This window comes from Notamacropus eugenii, chromosome 1 (genome assembly GCF_028372415.1).
Source record: "Notamacropus eugenii isolate mMacEug1 chromosome 1, mMacEug1.pri_v2, whole genome shotgun sequence".
NCBI classification, from domain to species: domain Eukaryota; kingdom Metazoa; phylum Chordata; class Mammalia; order Diprotodontia; family Macropodidae; genus Notamacropus; species Notamacropus eugenii.
The window spans coordinates 703852135-703879054 of NC_092872.1; the positions used below are offsets into that span (position 1 = coordinate 703852135).

A 26920-nucleotide genomic window follows, 5' to 3' on the forward strand; every position below is an offset into this window, starting at 1 on the left:
CCTTCATGGGCAGGTCAGCTGGAACCTTGAATATTGAGAAATAAAGGCCTTGTCTCTCCAGAGACCTTGCTCACCTTGGGTATTTGGTAATCTAAGAAGAAGTCTATTCTGCATTGTATTATGATTAGTCTTGAACAAATACAGAGATTTTCATTGCTTTGTTTTTTGGAGCAGGATATGTTTAAACAATGGAATCTTTTTTCTCTCCTATTTAATGTTGTCTTCAGGTAACGTTGTTTATTAATTCTAAAACTAAATAGGTGTTGTTTTGTATTGCTTGACATGTTAATGAAGGAAAAATTATGTCTATAGTCAGTGAAAGATAACATAACTTGTGCCAAGTTATGTGTTATTTTATATAGCCAATGTCAGAATTTATATACACATATCCCACCTAACGCTAACATTCTCTTTTCTAAAATGATATTATTGTAAATACATATTATGGGTAAAATATTGAAAATGAATATCTCTAAAATTTGTAGACAGCCAAAAGTCATCTTCTGTTCACCACTTCTTGGGAAATAAAGGGTTTGGGACACATGTACAAAAACTGTCATGATTAATTTTCATCCAGTGTTTTGCAGGCACTTAGGCCTTGTCTATGATCGCAGATTGATTGATAAATCTTTTCCCAGTAAATTCTATAGAGGGATGGCATGGTAGAACGGATAAAGAGTCATGATTGGAAACAGGAGCCCTTGAGTCCAAGTCCTGCTTCTGACCCACACTGGTTAGGTGACTGTGGGCAAGTTACATCACCTCTTATTGCCACTAGAGCACTGCCAGATACTCATGGTCTGTCTTAGTGGAAAGACTCTGTGCTTTTTCACTCTTCCTCAGTTCTGTTGTATTTCCTTTGAATGCATTTTGCATTTACCTCTCTGTGCAAATGTTCTTTTAAGCTGCTAGATGGAAGGAAACTTGCTGAGGGCAGACTTGTATTTTTGTTGTTGTGTTGTATGTGCTTGTTGCTTTGAATCTGTGCATCTTACTGATACAGTCCTGGGTGTGTCCAGAAATCTTTTTAAAAAGTACATATATAAATATTCTTATCTTAATGTAAGCTTTAGAACACAGAAAACTGTTCTGATCACATACCCAGAATACTGAAGTATCACCATGTTACTTGGTCCGGGGGCATCAGTTTTTCTTCTCTTTTATGTAATTACTGCTGGGTCTCTCATTTATTATTTCTGATAGTAACAGTTAACCCCTCCTGAGTCATTTTTACTTCATTAAGTTGTGAAACGTTATGAATTAGGTCACTGAGTCATGTTACCTCTTACCCTTTGCCATTGGTATCTGAGGAGAAGTATTTAACTACTTAGGTCAGCTGTGCAAATCTAGGCATTATTTATTCCCTTTTCCCCCAAATTTTGTTTAGGTTATTATAGGCATCTTTATGTAAATGAGTTCTGTGTCCATATCTTGGTTTTTGGTATGTTAGGAAGGTGTCAAAATTTTATATTTGTGTAGGCAGGATTTAAAAAATTTGTAGTTATAGAAACTTTTGACGTATTCCCAAAGTCAGCTTATAGATAATCTAGACCTAGGCATTTTAAGCACAGAGACTTAAAATCTCTTGAAAAAAATCTAAAAAGAATCTGAAAGAAAAAAAATTAAATCGTTATGTCAGTCATCTTTACAGTGATCTTTTTGCTTATGTGCCTCATGAGCAGTGTAGGTGAAATGTCTCTTGAAATGATGGTTCTTGTCTTTGGACAGGAGATGAAAGCTGCTCTTTGTCATAAAAGGAATCATCCTTTTGTTTAATTTCAGCTTATTTGTAGCTTTTGCCTTTTGTTCATAGTGAGGTCATCTTGATTGTCAGAGGAGAATCTCACATTTAACATAATAACAATAAAATTAATGGATTGGGGAGGTTTCCTGTATTATGTATGTTTTAGTAAAGGAAATGCTATGTATAGTAGGTGGTCATTATGGAATCTTTGTATCTTGTAGACTATCCAACAGCTATGTTACTTTGTTTCAAAACTTCCCAGTAAAACTTTTGTGGAACAATTTGCCTTATTGGTTGGGAAACTTTACCTGGAACCATCAAATTAATCTCCCACCACGGTGATTAGTAGAAATATTCAGAGTTGCTGTATTTGCAGTGATATTTCTAGATTGAGAATTATACACTCTGAATTATCAGGATTTTGTTTGGGGGAGATTGGGGAGTTATGGTTCTAGAATTTTATTTTTAATAAAGCAGATTTTGCTTGGTTAAAAAGTTTTGTAATGATAGGAACTTTTCTAGTATTTATTCTGTTTTGAAAAGTTAATGGGCAGTGATTTTATGGAATAGTTTCTGGCCTAAATTCATCTTTAGGGTGGCTCTAAGCCACTGTATGGGTTCGAATTTTCCAACCACTGTTGGCTATATACCCATTAGGACCATGTATGTACCTATATCTAGTCTTTCCATTGTGTTTATTGGGTACAGACAATCAAGGATTTGGGGCTGTGATTGTGGTGGTAAAAGGAACAATTTAAGTCCTGATCTCTGCTTTTTAGTTTACAGGAACTTCTCTAGGGTGAGAACTCTCCCCATACACATTTATTTCCTTAGAAGTATTTCTCTCCTTAGTTTATCAGCTAAATTTTTCCATCTTTTCCATTTTATATTTTGCTCCATCTTGGCCAGGTTCCTCTCCTGGAACCTGGAACACTTCAGCCAGCAGAATGGCTGTCTAATAACATCTGCTTCATCTTCTACTGGTGAAATTAATTTTTTTCTCTTCTCTTTTATTCATTCATTTATGTGTAGCATTCACTTAAAATTCTTTTTAAGTCCCAAATTCTCTCTCTCTGGCTCTCATGTCTTCAGCAGAGATAAATCTAACCTTATTAGATTTGTCCTAGTGTACTAACCTGTTGCCAGATTGTATTGGAGCCTCCTTTTCATCCAATCAGACCTTCATATCTATCACTCTTTGAATCTTTTGAATCTTCACCCTTGATGACAAGCCATTCCCATCAGTTGTCATGGTTTAAAAATTCTACCTCTTCAGTTGCTTTTCTTGTACCTGTGTACTCTGCAATTCTATCTTAATTATCTTAGTTTGCACTCTCCTCACCTTTCATTTGGACTATTTAAATAGCTTCCTAATTGGATTCCCTGAATCTGCCTTCTTCTTTCTATAATCTATCTTCCATCTGGTTACCAAATTGCAATTTCTAAAGTATAGGCCTGACTACATCCCTCTCTTCCTCTAGAAGCCACCCTGACTTTCTCTTGCCCCTAGGTTAACCTACAACCTTTTTTGTATGTCATTTAAAACCCTTCAAAATCTGGCTGCAGGCTACTTGTTAGCTAGCCTTATTTCTGATTGCACATGACTTCTCTTTACACACTCTACATACCAATCAAACTGGCTTATTTGCTGCTTCCCATACGTGATCTTCAATTTCCCACCTCTATGACTTTGCACAGCTAGTGCATTACCCATGCCTGGAAAGCTCTCTGCTTACCTTTGCCTTTTGAAAACTCTAGCTTCCTTCAAAAGGTTAGCTGTAGTATTCTGTCCTTCACCCTTATCCTGAGCTTTCCCTGCGTTCCTCTGCCTCCTGTGCAAAGTGATTCAGAAGTAGAGTTTAAGAAGCCCAGTAAGGTGATGGTCTGATAAATAAATGATCAGAAGCCTATGAGAGCCTCTAGTCAGTGACCTTGATATTTCTATCTTCAAGTTTCACCTGGAAGAAATTAGAATGGGTGGTTAAGTAATTCTTTGATTTGAATTTTGTGTAGTTAGGAGATCTGATGGTTAGGTATTAATTACCCTGTTGGTGACCTATAGGAAGAGAAGAGAGGCTTTTGTCCTTTTCAACTGTCCTTTTAAAACCCTCTCAGGCTGTTTTTTTTTTTTCCTGAGTAGAGATTTCCATGAAGGGATGAAAAAGAAAAAAACTAAAAGTTGAGGAGGCAAAAGACTTGTCCCTGACTACATTGTTCCTAGCTTATCCCTGATTAATTTAGAGGGCGTGACATCTTGCTGATTTGGATTGGGGTCCTTTTGAGCTGCTCGCATTTAGCCTTGGCTGCCCTGTAGCATTCATGTCATTTGTCATTCATTTTTCTTGGAGGATATCATAACTAGTTTGTTGGTGGGCTTTGAAGATTTCCATGGTTGTGTTTTTAAAATCCCAATCCCAAAATTCTTAAGAGTGAGTACAACGAACACAGTTCCATCAGGATGTCTAGAAATCGAGTTAGCCCAAGGAGACGATGCTCCTGTTATCAGCTTCTCCATGTTAGTTGCCGGCCTTTAACTAAAATGTCAAATTGATTGGTCTTTTTCCCCAAATCACAAATTTTAGAAAGTAAAAGAAATAGAAGAGAGCATTAGAGTTGGAGCCAAGAGACGTGGATTCCTGCCCTTGACCTGTGGGTCCCTGTTGGCAAGCCATTTAACACCTCAGTTTTCTCATCTATAAAATGAGATGTTCTCTGAAGTTCCTAAAACACTGTGATTTTTAATAAAAAAGGTTAATCAGTCCTATTTCTCCCACATACTCTTAAGTCAAACAGTTTTCCTTGACTTGGACAAGACGTTTGAATAATTACATTATTTGATGCTCCAAATGACTGTTGTATTAATTCAGTTTAACTGGGGTATTACGTTCTCATGCTTTTCTTCTCTTTATGTGAATCCTGCATTTTAAAAGAGTGGAGAAGAGGTACGTAGGCTTTTGAGCTGGAGGATTGTTCCTTAAAGTCCTGGACTTGAGTCAGATTCATCTTCCTGAGTTCAAATCTGGCCTCAGCCACTTACTTGCTGTGTGACCCTGGGCAAGTCACTCAGTTTCCTCATCTGTCAAATGAGTTAGAGAAGGAAGTGGCAAACCACTCCAGCATCTTTGTCAAGACTGGAAAATGACCAAACAACAGCCAATATACATACATAGATAAATAGAAGGTAATTTGGGGAGTGGGGAACTCTTGGAAACTGGAAAAGGCTTCCTGGGAGAGGTGATACCTGGGATGAGCCTTGAAGGAGTACAGAGATGTCATTCAGTCAGCAAGCATTTTTTAAGTGCCTGTTATGTCTTGGATACTATGAGAATGTGGAGGGAGAGCATTTCAGCTAGTATAGATGCACTGCATGGGAAGACAATGTCAGGTCAGAGGAGTGACGAGCAGTGAGTCTCATTTGGCAGCAACTTTACGTCTTCAGAGGACATTAAATTCAAACAAGACTTGAAGGTATTTGGATCCAGATTATAACGTGCCCTGAATGCCAGGGTAAGAAGTTTGTGGTTTTGCCATAGGTGACAAGGAGCCGCAGGACATTTTGGTGCAGGGGATGACACTTTAGAAACATTATCTTGGCCCTTTTGTGGAGGGAGAGACTGGAGAGGGGAGAACCTGGGAGCAAGGGGACCCAAAGGGAACCATAGCAGTTATGAGAGCCTGAACTGCAGGGGTGGTTAAGGCAATGGCATTGGGAAGTCTTTGGCTGTGGACTGGATGTGAGTTTGAGGCAATGTGGAGGAGTAGCCAGAGTGAATGCTGGACTCGTGGGTGGGAGGGCCTGGATGTGAATGCTGCCTTTGATACCTGTTGACTGTATGACCTTGGACAAGTCATTGAAACTCACCTCTCTACTGCATGATGTAAGTTGTTGTGAAGTTTAATGAGACAGTAAGTGAGAAAGAAGAATCAAGGATTATCCCAGTTTGATCAAACTTGTGAGACTAAGAGGGTAGTGGTCCCCTCAACAGAGATGAAGAAGGTAAAAGAGATGGGATAGTAAGTTCCGCTTTGGAGACGCTGGTTGCATTTGATATGCCATATGATATGGCATATCTGAGGGGACTGGTCCTCCTGATAGGCAGGGGTGGTGATCAGTTCTGGAGTTCAGGAGAGATGAGGGCGAGAAATATAGATTTGGAAGGTGTCTGCAAAAAAGATGATAATTGAATCCTTGGAAGTTGAGCTCACCAAGGAAGAGAATATAGAGAAAGGATTAGAGAATTCAAGACAACTTTTGGGATGTTCCAGCTTGGCATCAGGGAGTGGTGGGGATGAGCAAAGGAGATTGAAATGGTCATGGTGTTATAGGATCATACATAGATCTGGAAGGGACATTACAGTTCATCTGGTCCAGCTCTCTTATTTTACAGGTAAGGAAACTGAGGCTCAGAGAAGTGAGGACCAAGGTCACCCAGGTAGAGTGAGAAGTGGGATTTGAATCCTAGTTCTCTGACTTCAGAGCCAGAGTTCTTTCTACTGTGTGATGAGTCTGTGTCAGTAGTATTTGGCATCATTTGTGCTTTGGGTTACACAAGCTAATGAGATGCATGAAATGAATTGTCACAGAGCTTAAAGTATAAATATAAAATTGATATATAAGGCTTTGCCATTGGGAAAATACTCCCAAATGCATTTTGATAATAAGGTGATGAAAATATAAGGGTAGAAACGGAAGGGAGTAAGCATTTATTAAGAGGCTACTATGTGCCGGGTACACATTTCTAAGTGCTTTACAAATATTCTATAATTTTTTAATAGAAGGAGCTTTAAAAAAAGATATCACTACAGAAATAGTAAAGCCAAATTAATTTTTAAAAACCTATTTCATTAAGATTATTTTTTAGCCTAAAACTAACTTGGAGATTTTTTTCAGATGCCAAATGGTGATGCCAGTCAGTGATGCCAATCTGTGAAGTTGGCTTTTGTGACAGAGTATATACTAAAATGTGATAGGGAAGTTTACTTTGTAATTCTAATTAATCCTATACATCGAGGATCTATTATTTAATTGGTGGGAGTATTCCTTCCATCAATGTAAATTGCAAATCTTGTGGTAGGTAGTCATTGAGAAAAGTTGTGGCTAATAAAATTTCACCTGGTTGCCAATCTTTTGGTAATAATAAATCTTTTCAGACTTTAAAACTCTGGTATTAAAGAATGCCTTACAAATCAGAGTTTGCCTTCCAGTGACACAGATTTTAAGAACCCAGCATCACCATCCACACCACAGTGAGGTAGGGTAAGACGTTGGTGAAGGCTAATGTTGGTTTATTGAAATATTGAACTTGCTTTTTAAACAATGAATTTTCACTCTTTTCAGTTTTAGATAGTGGTGTCCCAAAATGCCCAACTTGGGCAATTATTTAAGGATGTTTTTATTTACCCTCCCCAAAGTAGTTTAGTGATAATTTCCACAACCTTTAATTTATGTCTAGTTTTCAAAATGTTTTTCAGTAAAATTTTTCTTTATGGAAGTACCACATTTCAAAGATTAGTTAATCTTGGAATACAATCTATTTTATCTGATAAAATTATTACATATGTTGTTTCCCTTCAGAGAAGAAAATTGAAGTTTCGGCTTTATGGTTTAAAGACTTTTCCATAGAATTTATCAGTTTAAAATACCAATGTTATTTATTCTGTCAGTGGTCACTCACTGACTTGTATAATTGTGATAAAATTAGATCGGATTGCAAAACATTTGGTGATTCTTGGAATGTCTAGATAAAAAATTTAATCAATTAGAACTTTAGGCTTTAGATTATAGGAGATAATTAGGATAGAATGGGTAAAGATTACAGCAAATTTTTGAAGCTATTTCAAAGAGCTTATTAAATAAAAGTAGTGTCAGGTCTTGTTTATCTTAGCAGAGATATGGAGAATACTTTCAGTCCTGGAATATCTTTTCTTTGCCACTCAGTATACTATTTGTGGGTTTCTTTGGGGGTGGAAGTGGGGAGAGAGGTTTTTTTTTTAAGGTTAGTGACAGATTTGGATTTCCTATTCCTTAATCCAGTTCAATTACTACAGATAATAGTTGACCTTATTAGATTAATCTAATGTACAATTAACGTGTTGTTTCTTTAAGTTATTTTTTCTTTGTGATTTTTGTTTCATAGCGTCGTCCCCCAGACTACAGTAATACTGAACAATGATCGACAGAACTCCATTGTAGCCAAGATGGTTGGGCAAGAAGAACCTTTGAGCAGGGCAGCGGATTCCCTGGAAAATATCCTTAGCAAGTCAGTAGCTCCAGCACCAATCCCACCACTTTTCTGTTTTCGTTTGACACTCTTACCAGTCTCCTTCCCATGACATTTAAAAGACCAAACTCAGAATCACTTTTATTTTTGTTATGCTAAGGAAAATAATCAGAATGTATTTAATATTGGTATAGACATTGGAACTGTCTGAAAAAAAGAACCCATACAGACTTTTTTTGTGACTACTTGTGAAATTAGAATGTGATTAAATTATTATGAGTGCCATTGTCCTGACTGATTCATGATATAAAGTAGGTGATGTAGTATAGGTCGATATAGATTATCGGAATTTTTTAACTTTCTGAGTTTAGCTCAGACATTGAGTTCTCACAAAATGTTCAGGGAATTTCTTGTATGTTTTCTCAGAAGTAGTGTAAGATTACTCATCTTGTTCACAGAAATATTTTTTCCCACTGGTTTGTTGGAAAATTGGCCAGCAACAGAGATAGTTAATTGCTAACCATTTTTCTGAATCAGTGGCAGCAATAGTAAGATGTTTACACCACCTGTTTTTCTTTTCAGTGAATTCTGTGGGCATATCTATTTCATGATTTTTTGCAAATAATTTTTTTTAGTTAAAAATTACAAATTTCAGAATGCTTATTCATAGGAAAAAACATACAGCTATCATTGTTATGTTCCAGTAAATTACTTTTGGCCACCGTCACTATGAGAAACTTACTTCCTCCTTTCTTCTCCCAAAGATAACTTTTCTGCCACTTGTTTTCCATCTGCCGTCTTATAAAGCCTTGGGTTGCTTTTTCTACCAAACTTTCTCTCTTAGCAAACTGCTTCTTCTCCACTTTTAGTGTATCTTTATTGTCTTGGTCTAATACTCTGGGAAGCCAGCTGGATCTATGGAAAACTGAGAATGGCCAGGATAGGAAAGAAGGTGACAATTTTTCTGAGCTTTCCTCTCAGTCAGCTTTGTTAATGACTTGATTCGTCTCACTGAGTATCAGTGAGATAAGTTAGGATGCTTGCTGCCTTCCCTCTAAGAGGAGCCCCAATTTGGAAAGTCGACATTGCTAAGATGGTGGTCCAGAAGCAGCCCATGCCACACTAGCCAGTCCCTTCCATTTTTTGCCATGTAATGTGACACAAAATGTTGTCTTCCTCTCCAGAAATCTCATTGTTATTCATCAGTGCCAATGAAGGGATTAGAAGGGAGTCAAGATACAAGTCTGGTATTAAGAGAGGGTGAAGAAGGTGTCAGAATCCCCTCCCAGCTGTCATCTGGTTTCTCCTAGTTCTTTGTCTCTCTAAATATCTTCTCTCTTTGATGCTGAGATGGTTGAAGTGCTGGGTAAAACCTTCTTCTAGTGGATTATCTGCTGTTTTATTATCTGCTTTCTGCTCTCTTTGTGTTGGGATCATCAGGATTTCAAATGCTACAGCAGGTTGATATCTTGCACTGAATTGACTCAGTGGAATTTTCTAACCACCCCCTTTTTTTTGCCCCCCCCAACCCCCAAATTCATTGAGCTCTTTCACTTGTTAATTCTCCACGGACTGCCCTAGGGGATCAGGAATCAGTGTTCTATGTTTTGTCATAGAATAAATTTACCTGTCTTACTTGCTGAAGAAACAAGAGCTTCAAATAAATCACAGAGAGTGCAGGCACTACTCACATATCTTCAAAATACGATTGACATCCTTAGATTTTCAGATGGAAGGCTTTTGTTTGATTCTGACGTTAGTATCATGGAATTGCTTTTTAATGTTTCAGCTTTCCCCCCTTTACTTACCCCTTCTTGTTAATGATCCTAAAATGATATGTGGTACTATAGAGGAAAATGCCTTGATCTGTATGAAGTACAAAACCTATTCTTTAAAGAAAAAAAATCCCAATGATTCAATATTAGCCTTGTCTTTGTTTCATTCTATAAATTGACAAGAGGCGGGTTTGCTTTGTTTCTGTTTCAGTGCCGTTCCTGCACGTAGGCAAAACACCATAGTGGTGAAGGTTCCAGGTCATGAAGACAGTCACAATGAAGATGGGGAGAGTGGATCAGAGGCCAGTGACTCTGTTTCCAATAGTGGACAGTCAGGAAGCCAGAACATTGGAAACAATGTTACTTTGATCACGTTGAATTCAGAAGGTATGTCCTATGCAGTGGGTGTTAAAGGGGCTGGTAAAGAACATGAATGAATGAAGATCATCGTGTTGCCTCTTAATAAATTCCATGTCCTTTGATTCCCTTGTGGGGTGATTTTTAAGACAACTGTTGCCCAGTTTTCTGTGGCATTAAAATGGAAACTTCATTTATGATACATGGTAAATGTGATCCAGATCAGGGTCTTGGGAGTTTTTATATCACCTTCACTGCCATTTGTTGAATTTTCAAAATTATATTTTATTTAGTAGAGATAAAATTTTGAAAATGGAACACTCAGCATTGCGTTCATCACTTAGAACAAAGATAGAATTTTAGAATTATAGATTCTCAGAGTTCAGAAAGTTCTCAGAGATTATATCTATTCCACCTTGAACCTGGACAAGAATTCCCTGCGCAATATAGTTGAGAGTGGTCATCTAGTCTTTTCTCGCAGACCTCTCTTTATTATCAGGAGCCTAACATCTACCAAGGGAGCTTGGTATTCTATTTGTGTGTAGTTTTAATTAGGTATATTTTTTTAAATGTCCATCAGGCCTCTGTTTTCCTCTTTGATACTAATACATGCTGCTGCCAGTTCTGTCCTCTAGGGCTGAGCATAACAAGTCTAATCTAAAAAATTAGTTATGTCTATAAAATTCCTTGACCCTTCCCAAGGAGCCATCTTATAAACAAGAGTTAAAAAAGGAAGAAAGACAAAAGAAAGTTCTTAACTAATGTGAAAAGAAAGTCTGACTTTTCTGAAGTGTTCCATACTCATGGTCCCTCATGTCTGCATTGAACTGTTTTGGGTGGGAAGCGAAATGTCTTCTCATGTGGTTTCTTTGGGCCAAGCTTAGCCATGATAATTCTGTAGCTCTGATCCCTCTTCCATAGAATGGTTCTTCAGATACTGGAAAACAGTTACCATGTGCTTCTCCCTTCTTTTCTCCAGTTTCTTCTACCTATCTTTCAATGCCTTGAAGTCAAGACCTGTCACCATCCTGGTTGCCCTTTGAAACCAGGTCTTCTCTCCAGTTTATCAGTGTCCATCCTAAAATGGAGTGCCCATGACTCAGTAAACTATTTCAGATGTGGTCTGACCAGGGCAGGGCACAGTGGGACTATCTTCCTCCTAGACCCAGGCATTCTACTTCCCTTTGGTGCATCTGAGATGGAAGGTGCTTTCCACACTGTGATTCCTTTTGAGGTTGCAGTGTACCGTGATACCCAGATGTTTTTTGCACGAATGACTGAATGCCTTCACACCTCTATTTTATACATAGACAGTTGAGTTTTTGATACCAAGTGGCAGACTTCAAATTTAGTCACATTAAGTTTTATTAGATCAATATTTTTTTGGGGGGGAGGGGAGAAGGCAAGGCAGTTGGGACTGAGTAACTTGCTCAAGGTTACACAGCTAGTAAGTGCCAAGTGTCTGAGCCTGAATTTGAACTCAAGTCTTCCTGAATCTAGGGCCAGTATTCTATTCACTGCATTACCTAGTTGCCCCTAGATCAGTATTTTTAAAGACTTAGAATATCTGGCTTCCTTCAAGGTTCTATTTCAATATTACCTCCTACTTTCCTGATCTCTCCACCCCAGCTCTTTCTTCTTCCATTCCAAATACTATTCTCTCTCTCACTTGTTAGGGTCCACCTCCCCTGGCAACACTACTTAAGATTTACTAAGTATATATTTTGTATTTTCTAATTTGTGTACATACTCCCTCTTCCCTCCCACCCCCCCCTGGAATGTATGCTCGTTCAGGGCAAATGCTGCCATTGTTTCTGTCTTTGTGTCTACAGCACAGTGCCTGTATGTGCTTAATATTAATAATATGTGTTTAATAATTGCTTGTGGAATTGAAGGTCTCTTTTTTGCTCCTCCTTCCCCTTTCTGAGTCTACAGATCTTGGAGGGGAGCAAAAATGTTTAATGTATCAGTTGCTGTAATTTATTGACCGATTTCATGGATGTGGAATTCTTTAGAAAAACAAACAACATGCTAGCTCATAAATATGTAAAATTCCCAGCAGGAGTAGGTCATTCATTTATCTTGTCAGTAATTTCAGGGCTGTATAGAAACTTTATTTTAAGCACAAAAATGTCTATAAATTTCAATTAAGAGCTCATACAAGGCAGGGTTGAACTTTGAACACGTAAGTACTGTGGGTGTTTTTTTGCTTTAGTGTATATGGCATTAATATAGCTTATTGAATTTCATTAACATGAAAATGATAAATAGAAGCACGAAAGGATCAGAGACATAGGGTTTAGATGGAGAATTCCAGAATTTCAAAGTTAGAAGAGGCCCACCAGGCCGTCTCATTGAGCTCCTACTTGAAGTCTCTCCACAGCAGATATGACCGTGGTCACCTGGGCGGTTTTGCCTTCTTCTTGCACACTAGGCTTCTCTCATTCTTGCTTTGATATCACAGAGGTTTCTTGGCGGCCACACCCCACTGTTGATTTATGCCCAGCTCACAGTCTACCGCAGATCTTCACTTCAAGGCTATGTGCATTGATTAAGCACATTTGCCAGGTCTTGTGCTAGGTCCTAGAATGCAAACCCAAAAATGAGACAGTTTTTGTCTCTAAAGAGCTTACATTTTCCCAGGGTTGCCTACCTGAGCTTGAGCTTGGGAGGATGCTTTTTGGTACTGGAATATAATAATTTTCATTTCATCTATATTAAATGTCATCTTATTAGAGCTAATAATACATATAGACAAGACAAGAAAAGCATGAGAGAAGATAGTTTAGAGAGTGCTTTAAGATCCCGTTGGATCCTTCCAACAAGGAGATGAGATAATTGTTGTTATGATCTTTGTTTTAATTAAAGGTAAAGGAGGCTGGTACTTGCCTATTGTCATACAACTATCACTAGACATTTGGGTAGAATTTGAACTCAGGTCCTCCTGACCCCAAATCTAGCATTCCATCCACTATACCAGATGGCTGCCTAGTATAGAGCTTGCAGGTCTTCAGTGATAGATGGATTTTCCCATGGAAGTTCCTTCCACTGATGAAACTGTATACATAGACCAGACCCCCCGTGCTTCTTAATGCTACATGGCTAGTACTATAATTGTATTAATAAGTGACCTGTAATGGTATCATGAACTATATTCCTTTAATCATTGTCTTCTTTCACTTTTCTGCAGTAAATGAACATAGTCTGGGTGTTATATCTACATTCCTGCATTTTTAGAGACTATGTTATTTAGAAAGTAAGTATATTCCATAAGCTTCCATCAGTATTCTGTCGAAAGGTTTGTAAAGGACAGCCTGGAGAGAGATGAGCGTGAGAGGTCTTCCCATTTTTTCAGTGTATTTGTTCATTTCTTAGTTTTTAGGCATGTTATCTCTAGAACCAGAAACATTACAGGCCATCCCCAACTTCTAATGCTGTGTGTTCTTGAAAGCTTCTTTTTAAGCCATTTGTTTGGAACCTAGAACACATTTTTCTGCATGATGGTTAGGTGATGGAAGCTTCTGTCACTCATCCCATGGAATAGGGTTGTTCATAAGGTGCTTTATAATTGGTAAACTATTAAATGAATGTGGGTTATCATTATGACTCTAGAATCTAATTGGCATATGTTGTTTCTATGGGAAAATAGACTCTGAAATCCAATTTGGAATTCCCTGACTGCATCTTCTTGTTGATTGTGAGACTAATAGCTCCAAGTCTTAATATTGTGGGACTTTATGAGACATAGGAGAGATGTGAAAACTCTGATGTAAGTTAGTGTTAGGAGATGGGGAGGAGGAATTGGGATAGGGCCTAGAGGGGGAAGGCCCATAGGTGGCCGTGGCATCATATTCTAGCATTACCCCAGTAATGCTTCTTAGGCTGGTACACTTCTCTAGTGGAACTCTCTCTCCTATGAGGCTTGGGGGTCAGGACCACCTACTTCCCCTTTGGTTTCTACTACCTGTCACTCTAGTCAGTGTTTTTCTCTCTTTCTTGGCCTGCTTGCCTACTGTCTTCCTTGAAGTATGCATATAGCCCTTTTCAGTCTTTCAAATGATTTTTATTGATAGCAGCAGTAGAAAATGAAGGAGAAAGGGAGAGGGTATAAAAAAGATTTCCTCTAGTTTCCCCTGTTCTCTCATGTTTTCCCCTTAGAGCTGACCACAAGCACTAATAATGATTGGTGTTGGGATGCCCTAGAAAGATGCGTTCAAGAATTAAGATTGATGTCCATTTCAGAAGAGCTAACCCAGTCATTCATCATAAGATTTGGAGCAGGGTTCAGGAGTGGAAAACAGGGTGGAGCCCTCTGAGGATAGTAGTGAGGATGGGATGGGACTTGTGGGTACAACTAATGGGGTCAGCACTGAAGATGGAGTGATCAGTATCAGAAGTGGCCTTAAGTATTTAATCTCCTTCTGTTCTTTCTCACCAAGGTTAATTTTGCTTAATCCAGTTCTCCCCCATCCACCATGTGCCTGGTTAGAATCTGTTAGCCAACAAGCATTAATTAGACACCTACTATGTGCCCAACACTGTGCTAGGCATTGGGATACATAAATGACAAACCCCTGTCCTCAGAGAGCGTGTTTACCTTCTTACCTTATAAGGAGAGGAAATGGAGATCTGTAAGGATGGGCAAAATATGTACAAGGTAATTGTGAATTATGAACACAAGACATTCACAATTAATTGTTAAATAGTATTAAATTAAGTATTTATAAATAAAAAATTAAATAGAAGAGTGAGAAGAAGGAAAGGGAAGACTGGAAGATGTGGTTCTAGGCAGTAGGACATGGAGGTAGAAGGGAGAAGTGGGAAGGGGAGAAGAAAAGGGAGTTCTTCTCTCTGGGCCCAAGGAGAGCTATTCTACTGGGGGCTTTTGATTGTTGAGAATTGCCTGTATCCTCTCATGCCAAATGTACTTGTGCATTTCCTATCTGGGAGCCACTGAATGCTGTCTTCCACTGTCTGTTTGTTTTGTCTGCTACTTAGAGAGCCTCTTGACGTTGAACCCCTGGCATGCCTTGTGACCCAAAGGGGCTTCCAGCGCTGAGGGGAGATAAGGGGAATAAAAAAACATTTTAAAGAGATGAAGCTGCAGAAGAGATACCCCCCTTCCCTAAGCTAAACATGATAGTTTAAGGAAAAACTCTGATGATTTAAATACAGATTTCTAACATCTTTAAATTTACTAGTTTGTCAGACATAGATTTTTAATTACATGTACTTATTTGTGTATCTTTGTGTAATTGAGCCTTCCTGTTTTGGTAACTGGAATGGTTATTTTGTTTGAAATGATCCCTCTGGAACTCCACTAGCATCTATTAGTTTCTTTTGTCAGTCATTGGTAACTCTTGAAGTCTTTTCTTCCTGCTACTGTTTGATCTTAACATGTTCAAGGAGGCAGTGTCCCAGGAAGTGGCATGAGCTCCTTTTGTAGTTGAGGAAGCTGAGAAGTAAATGACTTTACCAAAGTCTTGAAGCTAAAAAGTGTGGCAGCATTGGACCCAGAACTGACTCAGAGGTCAGAGTGCCCCAGGACAGACATAGACTTTGCAAAGGCTTCTTCTGTCAGTACAGTTGGGATTTTTCAGTTGTTTTTCTCATCATATGTGGCTTTGTGGATACTCAGAGGGAGCAGGCAGAGTTAGGGGGAGGAGCATGAGGTGTCTGTCTTAGTAAATTACTCTTTTGTTTTAAAGGGTAACTATTTTGATCACATAGCTAGATGTTGGTGAAACCTCACTGGTGGTCTTAATGTTGGAAAATGATTAGACAAGTGTGATTCTTTATTTGTTTCATGTTTAGAGGTTCTGGGTCCAGTCCTCTTATCCTGATATGAATTCAGTATATGCTTCTATCTTTCCCCTGAAGGGTGTGGGGATAAAGCATAATTTTAGGAAAAGAATCTTCTAGGCCAGACCTAACTCAGGCCACTATGGTCAACAAGCATTTCTTAAGTCATTACTGTACGCCAGTTTACTGTGCCTGATTTGGGGCATACAAAGAAAGGCAAAGGCCATCCCTGCTCTGAAGGAGCTTGCTTCCTAACGGGGGAGGCAGCATACAAACAACTATTTACATGTAAGATACGCAAACACACATACGAATAAACTGGGGGTAATCTCAGAGGGAGAGCATCATCACTGAGGGGGAAGGCGGAACTTTAGCTGAGATCTGAAGGAAGCCAGGAGACACAGACAGGGAAGAGGAGCCTTCTAGGCCTGGGGAACAGCCAGTGGAAAGATTAATAAATGGCTGGGAGATGTGAGATACAGCAAGGTTGTCAAGGTCACTGGACTGCAGAGAACATGGAGAAAATTAATATGAAGACTGAGGGGAGCCAAGTGGTGAAGGGCTTTAGATGCCAAGTAAGACTTTGTATTTGAGATCCTGAAGGTGATAGAGGGCCACTGGAGTTTATTGAATAGGGAGATGGCATGGTCATACTTGGGTTTACAAAAAGCCGGTTTGGAAGGTGGGCTGGAGTAGGGAGAGACTCTGACAGGGAGCCTGGGCAGCAGGGCATTGCAGCAGGCCAGGTGTGAGGTGATACGGCCTGCCCCTGGGTTGGGGCAGCTGCGGGAGAGAAGGGGAGTGTATATAAGAGATGGTGGAAGGTAGAGGCACATGACTTGTCATCCTTAGATGATGGAGGTAGAGTGAGGAGTCAAGGATGGTGCCTAGCTTGGGAGTCTGGGCGAATGGGAGAATGGTGATGGCTTTGACAGGATTAGGGATGTTTTAAGGGAAAAGATAATGAGTTCAGTTCTGGACATGTTGAGTTTAAGATTTCTATTGGCTAACTACTTTGAGATGTCCAGTGGGAAGTTGGAAATATGAGACTAGCAGTCAGGATAGAGTCCAGTGATTCAGGCCAGGAGTCAAATGCAATAAGGCCCTCATGGACTGGATAATACAATAAAAAAACACTTTATTAGTGTCAAAGGATAAAAGTTTTAAAAATATAATAATGCAGATAAGACATGTTATTCCTCTCAGCCATGGCATTCACTGGCCAAACTAGGTCAGGAAAGCATTCCCGGCAGGACAGTAGAAGGATCTCAAATATAATTTCATCGTAGATTGGACATTTTATAATTAAAATAAGGAAGCCAAACTACTGATAATCCCAGGAATGGTCTCCTTGTCCCTGAAAGGGAAACCAGCCTAGCTTAGGTTGTCTAACATACTTGTAACTCCTGCTTCGGTGAGCATCACATAAATTAAGAAGAAAGAAATTGACTCATCTCCCCACCCTGGTATTTTTTCTTAATATGACCTACATCACTTACATTTTACGATGAACATGGTCTGTGGTAATATACCTTTTATTTAGAAAACATAAATAGATGAAAAGTTTTTAAAAATGGTTTTAGGTCATTCTACTGTAAAAAAAATTCCTTTTATGGAGATAAATCTCCATAACAGATTAATTCAGGGTGATATTTTTTGTGTCTGTGTCAAAATAGTATATAAGTTTGAGATTCTGGCCTTCTTGGATAAAAAATTTAGTCAGAGAAGAAAGTTGCTTTCGGAAGGTAAGTTATTTTGCAAGGGGCTTTCACTGATAATACCTTTGTTAATGTTGATGTTACACTTGAATGACAGGAATTATAATTTGGAATTATTTTATTATAGCCCTTCTATGTGTTTATATGTTAGGCTTCATACAGCTATGTCCTTGAGGAAATGTATTTATCCCAGGAAAATTTTTAATGCTATGAAGATATTTCCTGGAGTTTTTCCTTTTAGATAGGATCGCTTGGCACAGATTATATTAAGACAGATGTGGTCTTTTTTTTTCCTCATTGTGATTGTTGTTTATGTAAATGGTGAAAAAACAGCTAATCCATTAATGTCCCTTGGATCAGATTTACTTTGGACCTTTTGTAGAATCATCCATTAAAAATTTTTCAGTGAGATTTATTTTGTGAGAATTGGATCGGTGTCCTCACCACCCCCCATGACTGGAAAGAACTTTACTCAGCTGTAGGGAATGCTAAGTAGGCAAGCTGGTTTCAGAGAAATTGCGTTATTAACATAAAACTGCTAAAGAATGATAGGCTTGTCTTCTTGATTTAGTCATTTTATTTCTTGATAGGAGCCAAAAGTTGGAACTAGGCAGCTTGCTCTTATCTTCTTGTAAGGGAGAACGTTAATGCCTAAACTTGACTTTGGAATAACCCAGATCTCATGGTGGCCATGCTCTTCCAAGTTCACGTGGTCTGTACTAATTGCTGTATAGTTTTTAAAGCAAATTTGGAATTGATTCCATGGTATTTAGAAGATGTTGCAGCTTGTTGCCTCATTGTGTGATGTGGTACTGACTTCTGTCATGTAACAAAAAGTCAATCGTTATGCTCCATGGGGGTGCTTTCTTTAATTGGGCTTCGTGGAAAATTATGAGTTCTGGTTGAGCTAATTTTCTGCTTAACAAAAGGTTAGAACAGTTCTCCATTATTTTTTGATTCTTGTAGAAAATGAGTTGATACCTATTTTATTGAATAGAGGACAACAGGCATAACTTAATGACATATGTCTACAGTATTAGCAGTAGCCCACCAAGGTCCTGCTTAGGAACATGAATAATGATTGCTCTGAAGTGGAAATGGGGCAAGTATAGGAGATTAGATTCTGTGGTTGAGTGTATACTGACATCACAACGTCATCTATATGTAAGTCAAAACTCAGTAGGAAAAACTCTTATTATTAATAAGAGGATACTCATTTGGCTGTCTCTCTTAGACCAAAACCTGTTATGGCAATGGACTCACAGTATATATGCTCTTTGAAAAGTAGGTGTTCCTGAGGGTGGCAATCAACTGATTGGTTGACAGTTCATGAGAAAATGAATATTACAGTGAGAGGCTAGGCTATTTTGCAATGAGGGTCTTGGGGGGTATGTGTTGGGTAGGTCTTTTAAAAAGGATTGTTTAATTTATTTCAACCAATACTAATCAGCTTTCTCTACCTCCTTTCCTACAATTTCTAATGAAGGAACAGCAAAACCCCTGTCACGCATACATAAATGGTCAAGCAAATAAATTCCTGCTTTGCCCATATCTAAAATAATATGTCTCAATTTGTGTAAGCTTCATCAATCAGAAAACATTATTAAGAAGCTGCTTTGTGCCAGGCATTGTACTAAGCACTAGGGATACAAAAAGAGTCAATAGACAGTGCTTATTCTCAAGGAGCTTATAATTTAATGGGAATGTGATAGAATTAGACCTCTCTGTGCTAGATTTGGGACCTCTTCTTTCCCTAGTGTCCCTGCACTGGCATGTTCTGCCAGGCTGATTCCTGGGTCGATCTCCTACCCAGTATTCTGCAGACAGATCTCTTTTGTCTCCCTGTGATGTCTTGGGTTGGAAAAATACCTTACTGTGATTTTTTTTTTGATTTCCTAATCAGAACTCAGCCTACTGCATTTTCTAGACCTATTTGGAGATGTGTGGTAGAGTTCTGCTGTACTTATTGCTACTCTGCCATCTTGACTCTGCCTCACTGCTCAATACTTTATGGAGAAGTTTTGACATTTGTTTAATTGTTTCAGTCGTGTCTGACTCTTCATGACTCCATTTGTGTTTTTTTTTTTTTTGACAAAGACACTGGAATGGTTCCCTTTTTCCTTCTTTACTCATTTTACAGATGAGGAAATTGAGGCAAAGAGAGGTGACTTGCCCAGTTAAGTGACACACAATTAGTGAAGAGTCTGAGACCAAATTTGAACTCAGGTCTTCCTGACTCCAGGCCTGGTGCTGTATATGCTGCACTGCCTAGCTACCCCTTGGAGTATGTAGCTGATGGTTTCATAGAATGCGAAGACTAGGTTTTAGTCTGTACCATTGGAGGGTGTATGCACACAGTGATAGACCCATAGACATGCAGAAATATTTAGGTTGTCTTGAAGTTTGTTTTTTTTTTAAGTTAATTTATTTTGAGCTTGTAGTTCATCTGGTAGATACTTCTTCCTTAGAGACTTGGGTGGGTAAGTGATCTCAGCCGTGCTGAGGCTGTACACGGAGAGTACTCTGTGCCTCCTCATCTTGTCCCATTGTTCTCCATGAAACTAATGCTTAGTTTATTGTACTCAGATTCTCTTGCTGTCTCAGTGACAGTTTGGTAGCGCTCCAGGTATGTGTTATTTCTCATTCTCATTCTTAGTGAAGTCTTTTATCGATTTTTCAGGTGTAGAACACTGTTGATAATGTGGCCACCCAACTTATACTCAACATGTGTCATTTGATTGTTATTTTTCAATTTCCTACACTTACACTGTGCCTGGTGCACCGTGGACAGTGATGAATAAATGCTTGTTGATTACTCTTTGAGATCATGGTGTTCCATGATTCACAGCTGTGTGGCATCACTATGAGGATGTGTAAATAATTTATTGGTAGAACATAAAATTGTATAAGTCTTTAGGATTTTAGGTGATGAATACAGTAACATCTCAACAAATACTTATATGAATAGGAAAAGAATGTGGTGTTTGACAAGATAGGGATCATGTTCTATGATGCTTTCTAGCCCTCACAATACTGTATTTTCACACTTTGTATCATGGTACATCAATACCACTGGAAGAGGCCGTGGCAATGTAATTTATTGATGGACTTAAAAAAAATAAAAGCTGTGCCTTCTTTCTGTCAAAAAGATCGCTAATTTGTTTTTAATAAACTAGCAAGGTGTATGGATAGTATATGTGATGGCTATTATTCAGAAACTGTCTAATATATAGATTTAACCTGAAGAGCTGGCTAATATTCAGTGTTAACAGTAGAAGCATGAGACAGTTACTGCACACATTTTCCTTTTGGTAATCCCCCAGTTCTGCCACCATCATCTATGTGACCTAGGGGAGGTCAGGTTGACTCTTTGGGCTTAACAGCATCTTAGATTCAGAGTAAGAAGGGACCTTTGCTTTTGCCTGTTGTGGTTTTTATTTTCTAGATGAGAAAATAGACCCAGAATAGGGAATGGATACATTTATACTTGAAGTAAGGAGATGCGGAATTTAAGTCACGGTCCTTCTTTAAATTCAGTGTTATTTCTTCTGTGTCATGCTCCCTGTTCCTATTTTCTTATTTGTGGAATTATGTGACAGGACTAGATGCTTTCTAGGGTACATTTCAGGCCTAAAATTCATAGGATCATAAATTTAGTTGAAGCAAGGAACCTTTTAGTACTATATCGAGTCTCCACTCTTATTTTACAGTTGAGGAAACTGGGGCGTGGAGAGGTTAATTGATTTTCCCAGGATCATATAGCTAGTTCATTTTTGAGGCAGGGTTTGAACTCATGTCTTCTGATTTCAAGCTATTTACCTTGCTAAGTTGCTCTCCTTCCTATGATAATGCTAGTTAATTTACACTACATGATTGTGTTCAATAGGGTGGTTTCTGAACTTTACTCCAATTTTGTGGTGAAACATGTTCTGAGTTCTAAGCATGTGTTTAGACAGCTGACTGAAAAAGAAACTTTTAAATAAAATATTCTGTATTTGTGGCATCTGCTTAAATTGAAAAACCATTTTATACTGCAGGGGGAGCTCTTTATTAAGTAATTTTTTTGAAAAAGAAAAGGCTCCTCTCCCACGCCCACCCCCCCACATAGGTTAATTTCCTGAAATTATTGGGGAGTGAAATTAATATTTTATGGTGTTTGAATTCAATAGTAGACAAGGATTATGTTCATCATTTCTCCTTTTCTTTTTTCTTTTTCCACCCCACTCTTATTTCTCTTAAATTTTTTTCCTCTGTTTAAGAAACTATACCTTGGGTACTTGGGTCACGAAGTACACTTTTATTAGAGGCTTTCCCCCCTTGTTACATGTGCTGTGACAGTAGCATTTTTGTCTACTCTTGCAAACAAGATATTGTTGTTTCTTAGTAATTCATTTGCTGAGGTGTGACTTGTAGAGAACTGATAGATCATCCTTGTCAATTTTGAGCAAACTTGGTAATATTGAGATCATCTTGTTAGGGAAGGAGCCCAGTGCGATGGATTTAGAATACTCAGCTCCTTCCAAAGGCCGTTCACCTTTTTGGAATCTCCATTTCCTTATTTGTGAAGTAGGGATGATGCTGTTGGTGCTTCTCAGACTGCAGGGTTGAGCGCTTTGCAAGCAACAAAGTGTTACCAGAAAATGAGCCTTGTTGAGAGTGAGTTCCCAGTTTTGGCCATTTCTTCTGCTTCTTCCAGACAGAGTAATTCAGAGGAATGGGAAGTTGCAGTTATTGCAATGTAATCATAATTATATGATCATATGTGTGTATAAATTATATAAATAGACACATACAAATGTAATATATAAAAATATATTTATGTAAAGCACATATTTATTATTTTAATATATAAATGGATATAAATCAACATGTAATATAAATTAACATTTTATATATAGGTATGTGTACGTGTATAATATGTACACATATCCGTATAATATACATGCACACAGTGAAATTAAAGTTCCAGGTCTCCTTTCGTGAAGTGGGATGTTGACACAGATACACTGGAAGCCAACTAACTGAATTGACATGAATAATGACTGAGGCAGTGAGGGGTGAGAATAGATGTTGGGCACCCTCAGTGTATTTGGGGTGATTTTGTGGTTCTCAAGCTAAGGAGAGATTAACGACAATGATGATGATGATGATGATAGCTAACATTTATGTAGTTGCTTATGTTGTGCTAAACCCTTTACAAATATTATTTCATTTGATTATAAAATCAACAAAGGCCCAAGTATTTGTCTTGTATCATTATATTTCCTTCCTTTTAATAAACCTTTACATTAAAAATAAGTCAAGAATTTTATGTAAAATAAATAACTTAATAACATAAATGTACAATAAAAAATATTTTTCTGAGTTGAAAGTGATTTTGGTAGAACTCTTTAAACTTCTTAAATATAGAAACTCCTTTAGAAGAAAGGTCAAGGGAGATCATCAAATTTAACCTCTGTTCCTTTAGTACAAATGCTTTTTAAGCCATTTATGATAGTAAACGCTCGTATTTTGTTTATTCACAATATAATTATGAAATTCTTATTGTGTGCTTGGCAACAGTGGAGTCTCACTTCTTTCTCTGACAGCCTGTGCTAGGATCTAGCCCTTTTACCATCTAGAAAGTCTAGCCATTTAGGTTGCCTCAGTTATTAAGTTGTGACAAGCTCTATTTTTAAAAATATATTCCTGATACTCAGAGTCCTGAAATGACACTACTGTTCCATCTCATTTACAGAACATTTAAGTATAGTTAACTGTGTTATGTTCATGAAAATTTTCTCCAGTGTAAAAGTGATTGCTTTCTGCTCTGGGTACAAGAAATTAGTTTTCGCACTTATATTTATAGTTAATTTATCTCTTGGCTTTGGGAAACATTTCAAATTATGGTGTAAGTATTCAGTGATACACCATGAAATGTATTACTCAGTGTAACTGATCTTTTGATTTCTCATTCTATTAATTGTTTTTTTTTAAAGGAAATGCCTGATATTTATAGCCTTCATTGCTTTGGATTTTAATGTATAGTTGGAATTACTTTTCCCACTTTCTATATACGGAGGTTTTAACATTTACTTAACAGTTTGAAACTTCTCTTAAATTTCCTATTTTGATGTCTCATTGTGGCATAATGGTGATCCTGGGTCATCAAAGGCTATGCTAGCCAAGGATAATTTCTACACAACAACAGCTAAGATTTATGTAGCGTTTACTTTGTACCAGGCATTGTGCCAAATGCTTTCCAAATGTTGGGTACCAAAGCAATGAAAACTCAAGTATTTCTCTTCTAGCTTTATATTTCCTTCATTTTAATAAATCCTTATGTCAAAAATAAAAAACAAAATTTTTATTTAAAATAACTTACACCAGTGTTTTCATAAATGTACACTATACAAATGTCCACAATATGGTCCTGCCAAACTTAGCAAGCTTTGAGATTGGGCCAGCTGATGTGCTCTGTGGGAATGAGTCTTTTTGAGTTGGGCAAGATTCATGACGAGGTTGATTGCCGTGATCTGCCCAGGTGGAAGGAGGATCAGCCTCAGCACAATCATTGATTTCAGCGGTTCTTATGGATAATGCAGGACAACAATTACTTGGTTGGTATTCTCTGGTGGTGATGGCTCTTGTGAACCTAGAGTAACTTTCATAGAAATGTCATGAGAGTTGGTCTTCAAGAGCTGTCAGACATGATGTGTGCTGGATTTTTCTTTTTTTTCCTATTTATTTATTTATTATTGTTATTTTTTAAAATTTATTTATTTAACTTGTAACATTCATTTTCACAAAATTTTGGGTTCCAAATTTTCTCCCCATTTGTCCCCTCCCCCCACCCCAAAACACTGAGCATTCTGATTGCCCCTATCACCAATCTGCCCTCTCTGCTATCATCCCTCCCTTCCCTTGTCCCCATCTTCTCTTTTGTCCTGTAGGGCCAGATAACTTTCTATACCCCATTACCTGTATTTCTTATTTCCTAGTGGCAAGAACAGTACTCAACAGTTGTTCCTAAAACTTTGAGTTCCAACTTCTCTTCATTCCACCCTCCCCTCCCATTCCCTTTGGGAAGGCAAGCAATTCAATATAGGCCATATCTGTGTTGTTTTGCAAGTGACTTCCATAATAGTTGTGTTGTGTAAGACTAACTATATTTCCCTCCATCCTATCCTGCCCCCCATTGCTTCTATTCTCTCTTTTGATCCTGTCCCTCCCCAAGAGTGTTGACTTCAAATTGCTCCCTCCTCCCACTGCCCTCCCTTCCATCATCCCCCCCTCTGTGCTTATCCCCTTCTCCCCCACTTTCCTATATTGTAAGATAGGTTTTCATACCAAAATGAGTGTGCATTTTATTCCTTCCTTTAGTCGAATGTGATGAGAGTAATCTTCATGTTTTTCTCTCACCTCCCCTCTTTTTCCCTCCGCTAAAAAGTCTTTTGCTTGCCTCTTTTATGAGAGATAATTTGCCCCATTCCATTTCTCCCTTTCTCCTCCCAATATATTTCTCTCTCACTGCTTAATTTCATTTTTTAAAGATATGATCCCATCCTATTCAATTCACTCTGTGCTGTGAGTGTGTGTGTGTGTGTGTGTGTGTGTGTGTGTGTGTGATCCCACCAACTACCCAGATACTGAAAAAAGCTTCAAGAGTTACAAATATTGTCTTTCCATGTAGGAATGTAAACAGTTCAACTTTAGTAAGTCCCTTATGACTTCTCTTTGCTGTTCACCTTTTCATGGTTCTCTTCATTCTTGTGTTTGAAAGTCAGATTTTCTTTTCAGCTCTGGTCTTTTCATCAAGAATGCTTGAAAGTCCTCTATTTCATTGAAAGACCAATTTTTCCCCTGAAGTATTATACTCAGTTTTGCTGGGTAGGTGATTCTTGGTTTTAGTCCTAGCTCCTTTGACTTCTGGAATATCCTATTCTATGCCCTTCGATCCCTTAATGTAGAAGCTGCTAGATCTTGTGTTATCCTGATTGTATTTCCACAATACTTGAATTGTTTCTTTCTAGCTGCTTGTAATATTTTCTCCATGACCTAGGAACTCTAAAATTTGGCCGCAATGTTCCTAGGAGTTTCTCTTTTTGGATCTCTTTCAGGCAGTGTTCTGTGGATTCCTGGAATATTTATTTTGCCCTCTGGTTCTAGAATCTCAGGGCAGTTTTCCTTGATAATTTCATGAAAGATGATGTCTAGGCTCTTTTTTTGATCATGGCTTTCAGGTAGTCCCATAATTTTTAAATTGTCTCTCCTGGATCTATTTTCCAGGTCAGTTGTTTTTCCAATGAGATATTTCACATTATCTTCCATTTTTTCATTCTTTTGGTTTTATTTTGTGATTTCTTGGTTTCTCATAAAGTCATTAGCCTCCATCTGTTCCATTCTAATTTTGAAAGAACTATTTTCTTCAGTGAGCTTTTGAATTTCCTTTTCCATTTGGCTAATTCTGCTTTTGAAAGCATTCTTCTCCTCATTGGCTTTTTGAACCTCTTTTGCCAATTGAGTTAGCCTATTTTTCAAGGTGTTATTTTCTTCAGCATTTTTTTGGGTCTCCTTTAGCCGGGTGCTGACCTGCTATTCATGCTTTGACTGCATGTCTCTCATTCCTCTTCCCAGTTTTTCCTCCACCTCTCTAACTTGATTTTCAAAATCCTTTTTGAGCTCTTCCATGGCCTGAGCCCATTGAGTGGGCTGGGATATAGAAGCCTTGACTTCTGCGTCTTTGCCTGATGGTAAGCATTGTTCTTCCTCATCAGAAAGGAAGGGAGGAAATGCCTGTTCACCAAGAAAGTAACCTTCTATAGTCTTATTTCTTTTCCCTTTTCTGGGCATTTTCCCAGCCAGTGACTTGACCTCTGAATATTCTCCTCACACCCACCTCACCTCCTGATCCTCCCAGCTAGCGCTTGGGGTCTGAGATTCAAATGCTGCTTCCAGCCTCAGGGTTTTTGGCGGGGGCAGGGCTGCTATTCAGTGTGAGATTACGTTCAAGTGCTCAGGTCAGGGCAGGGCTGCCTCACAGGCTCCATTCCCTCAGGGGGTTTATGCAGAGACCTTCAACAATGAATCCAGGCTCCTGCCTGCTTTGGGAGCCCCTGTCTGCTCCCACCTCCGCTTCTGCCTCCCGAGGGGACCTGAGTTATGGGGGCACCCCACTCCCCTCTCGACCCGCCAAAGAGACCCTCTCACCAACCCCCGTCACCTGTGGGTGGAGGGACCCGTGCGGCTGCTGGAGACTCCGTCCCTGAAGCCTGTTTGGATCTGCTCCTCTCGGTGCCGCGGCCGCGGCAGGGCTGTACTTGG

The 26920-nt window shown here is 38.6% G+C and overlaps 1 protein-coding gene across 17 annotated transcripts in view; it reads left to right on the forward strand.

Moving 5' to 3' along the window:
* BANP (BTG3 associated nuclear protein) overlaps window positions 1–26920 on the forward strand; it is a 264208-nt gene that overhangs the window by 52960 nt on the left and 184328 nt on the right. For 12 of the 17 annotated variants that reach the window (XR_011972900.1, XR_011972901.1, XM_072636299.1 and 9 more), the window contains 2 exons: window positions 7882–8004; window positions 9952–10127. Coding sequence is in view for 15 of the 17 variants with exons in the window: in XM_072636299.1 (XP_072492400.1) it covers window positions 7882–8004; window positions 9952–10127 (299 nt within the window). In the remaining 2 variants the exon portion in view is untranslated. The remainder of the gene's footprint in view (window positions 1–7881; window positions 8005–9951; window positions 10128–26920) is intronic. The other 5 variants (XM_072636301.1, XM_072636296.1, XM_072636297.1 and 2 more) reach the window with 1 other exon arrangement.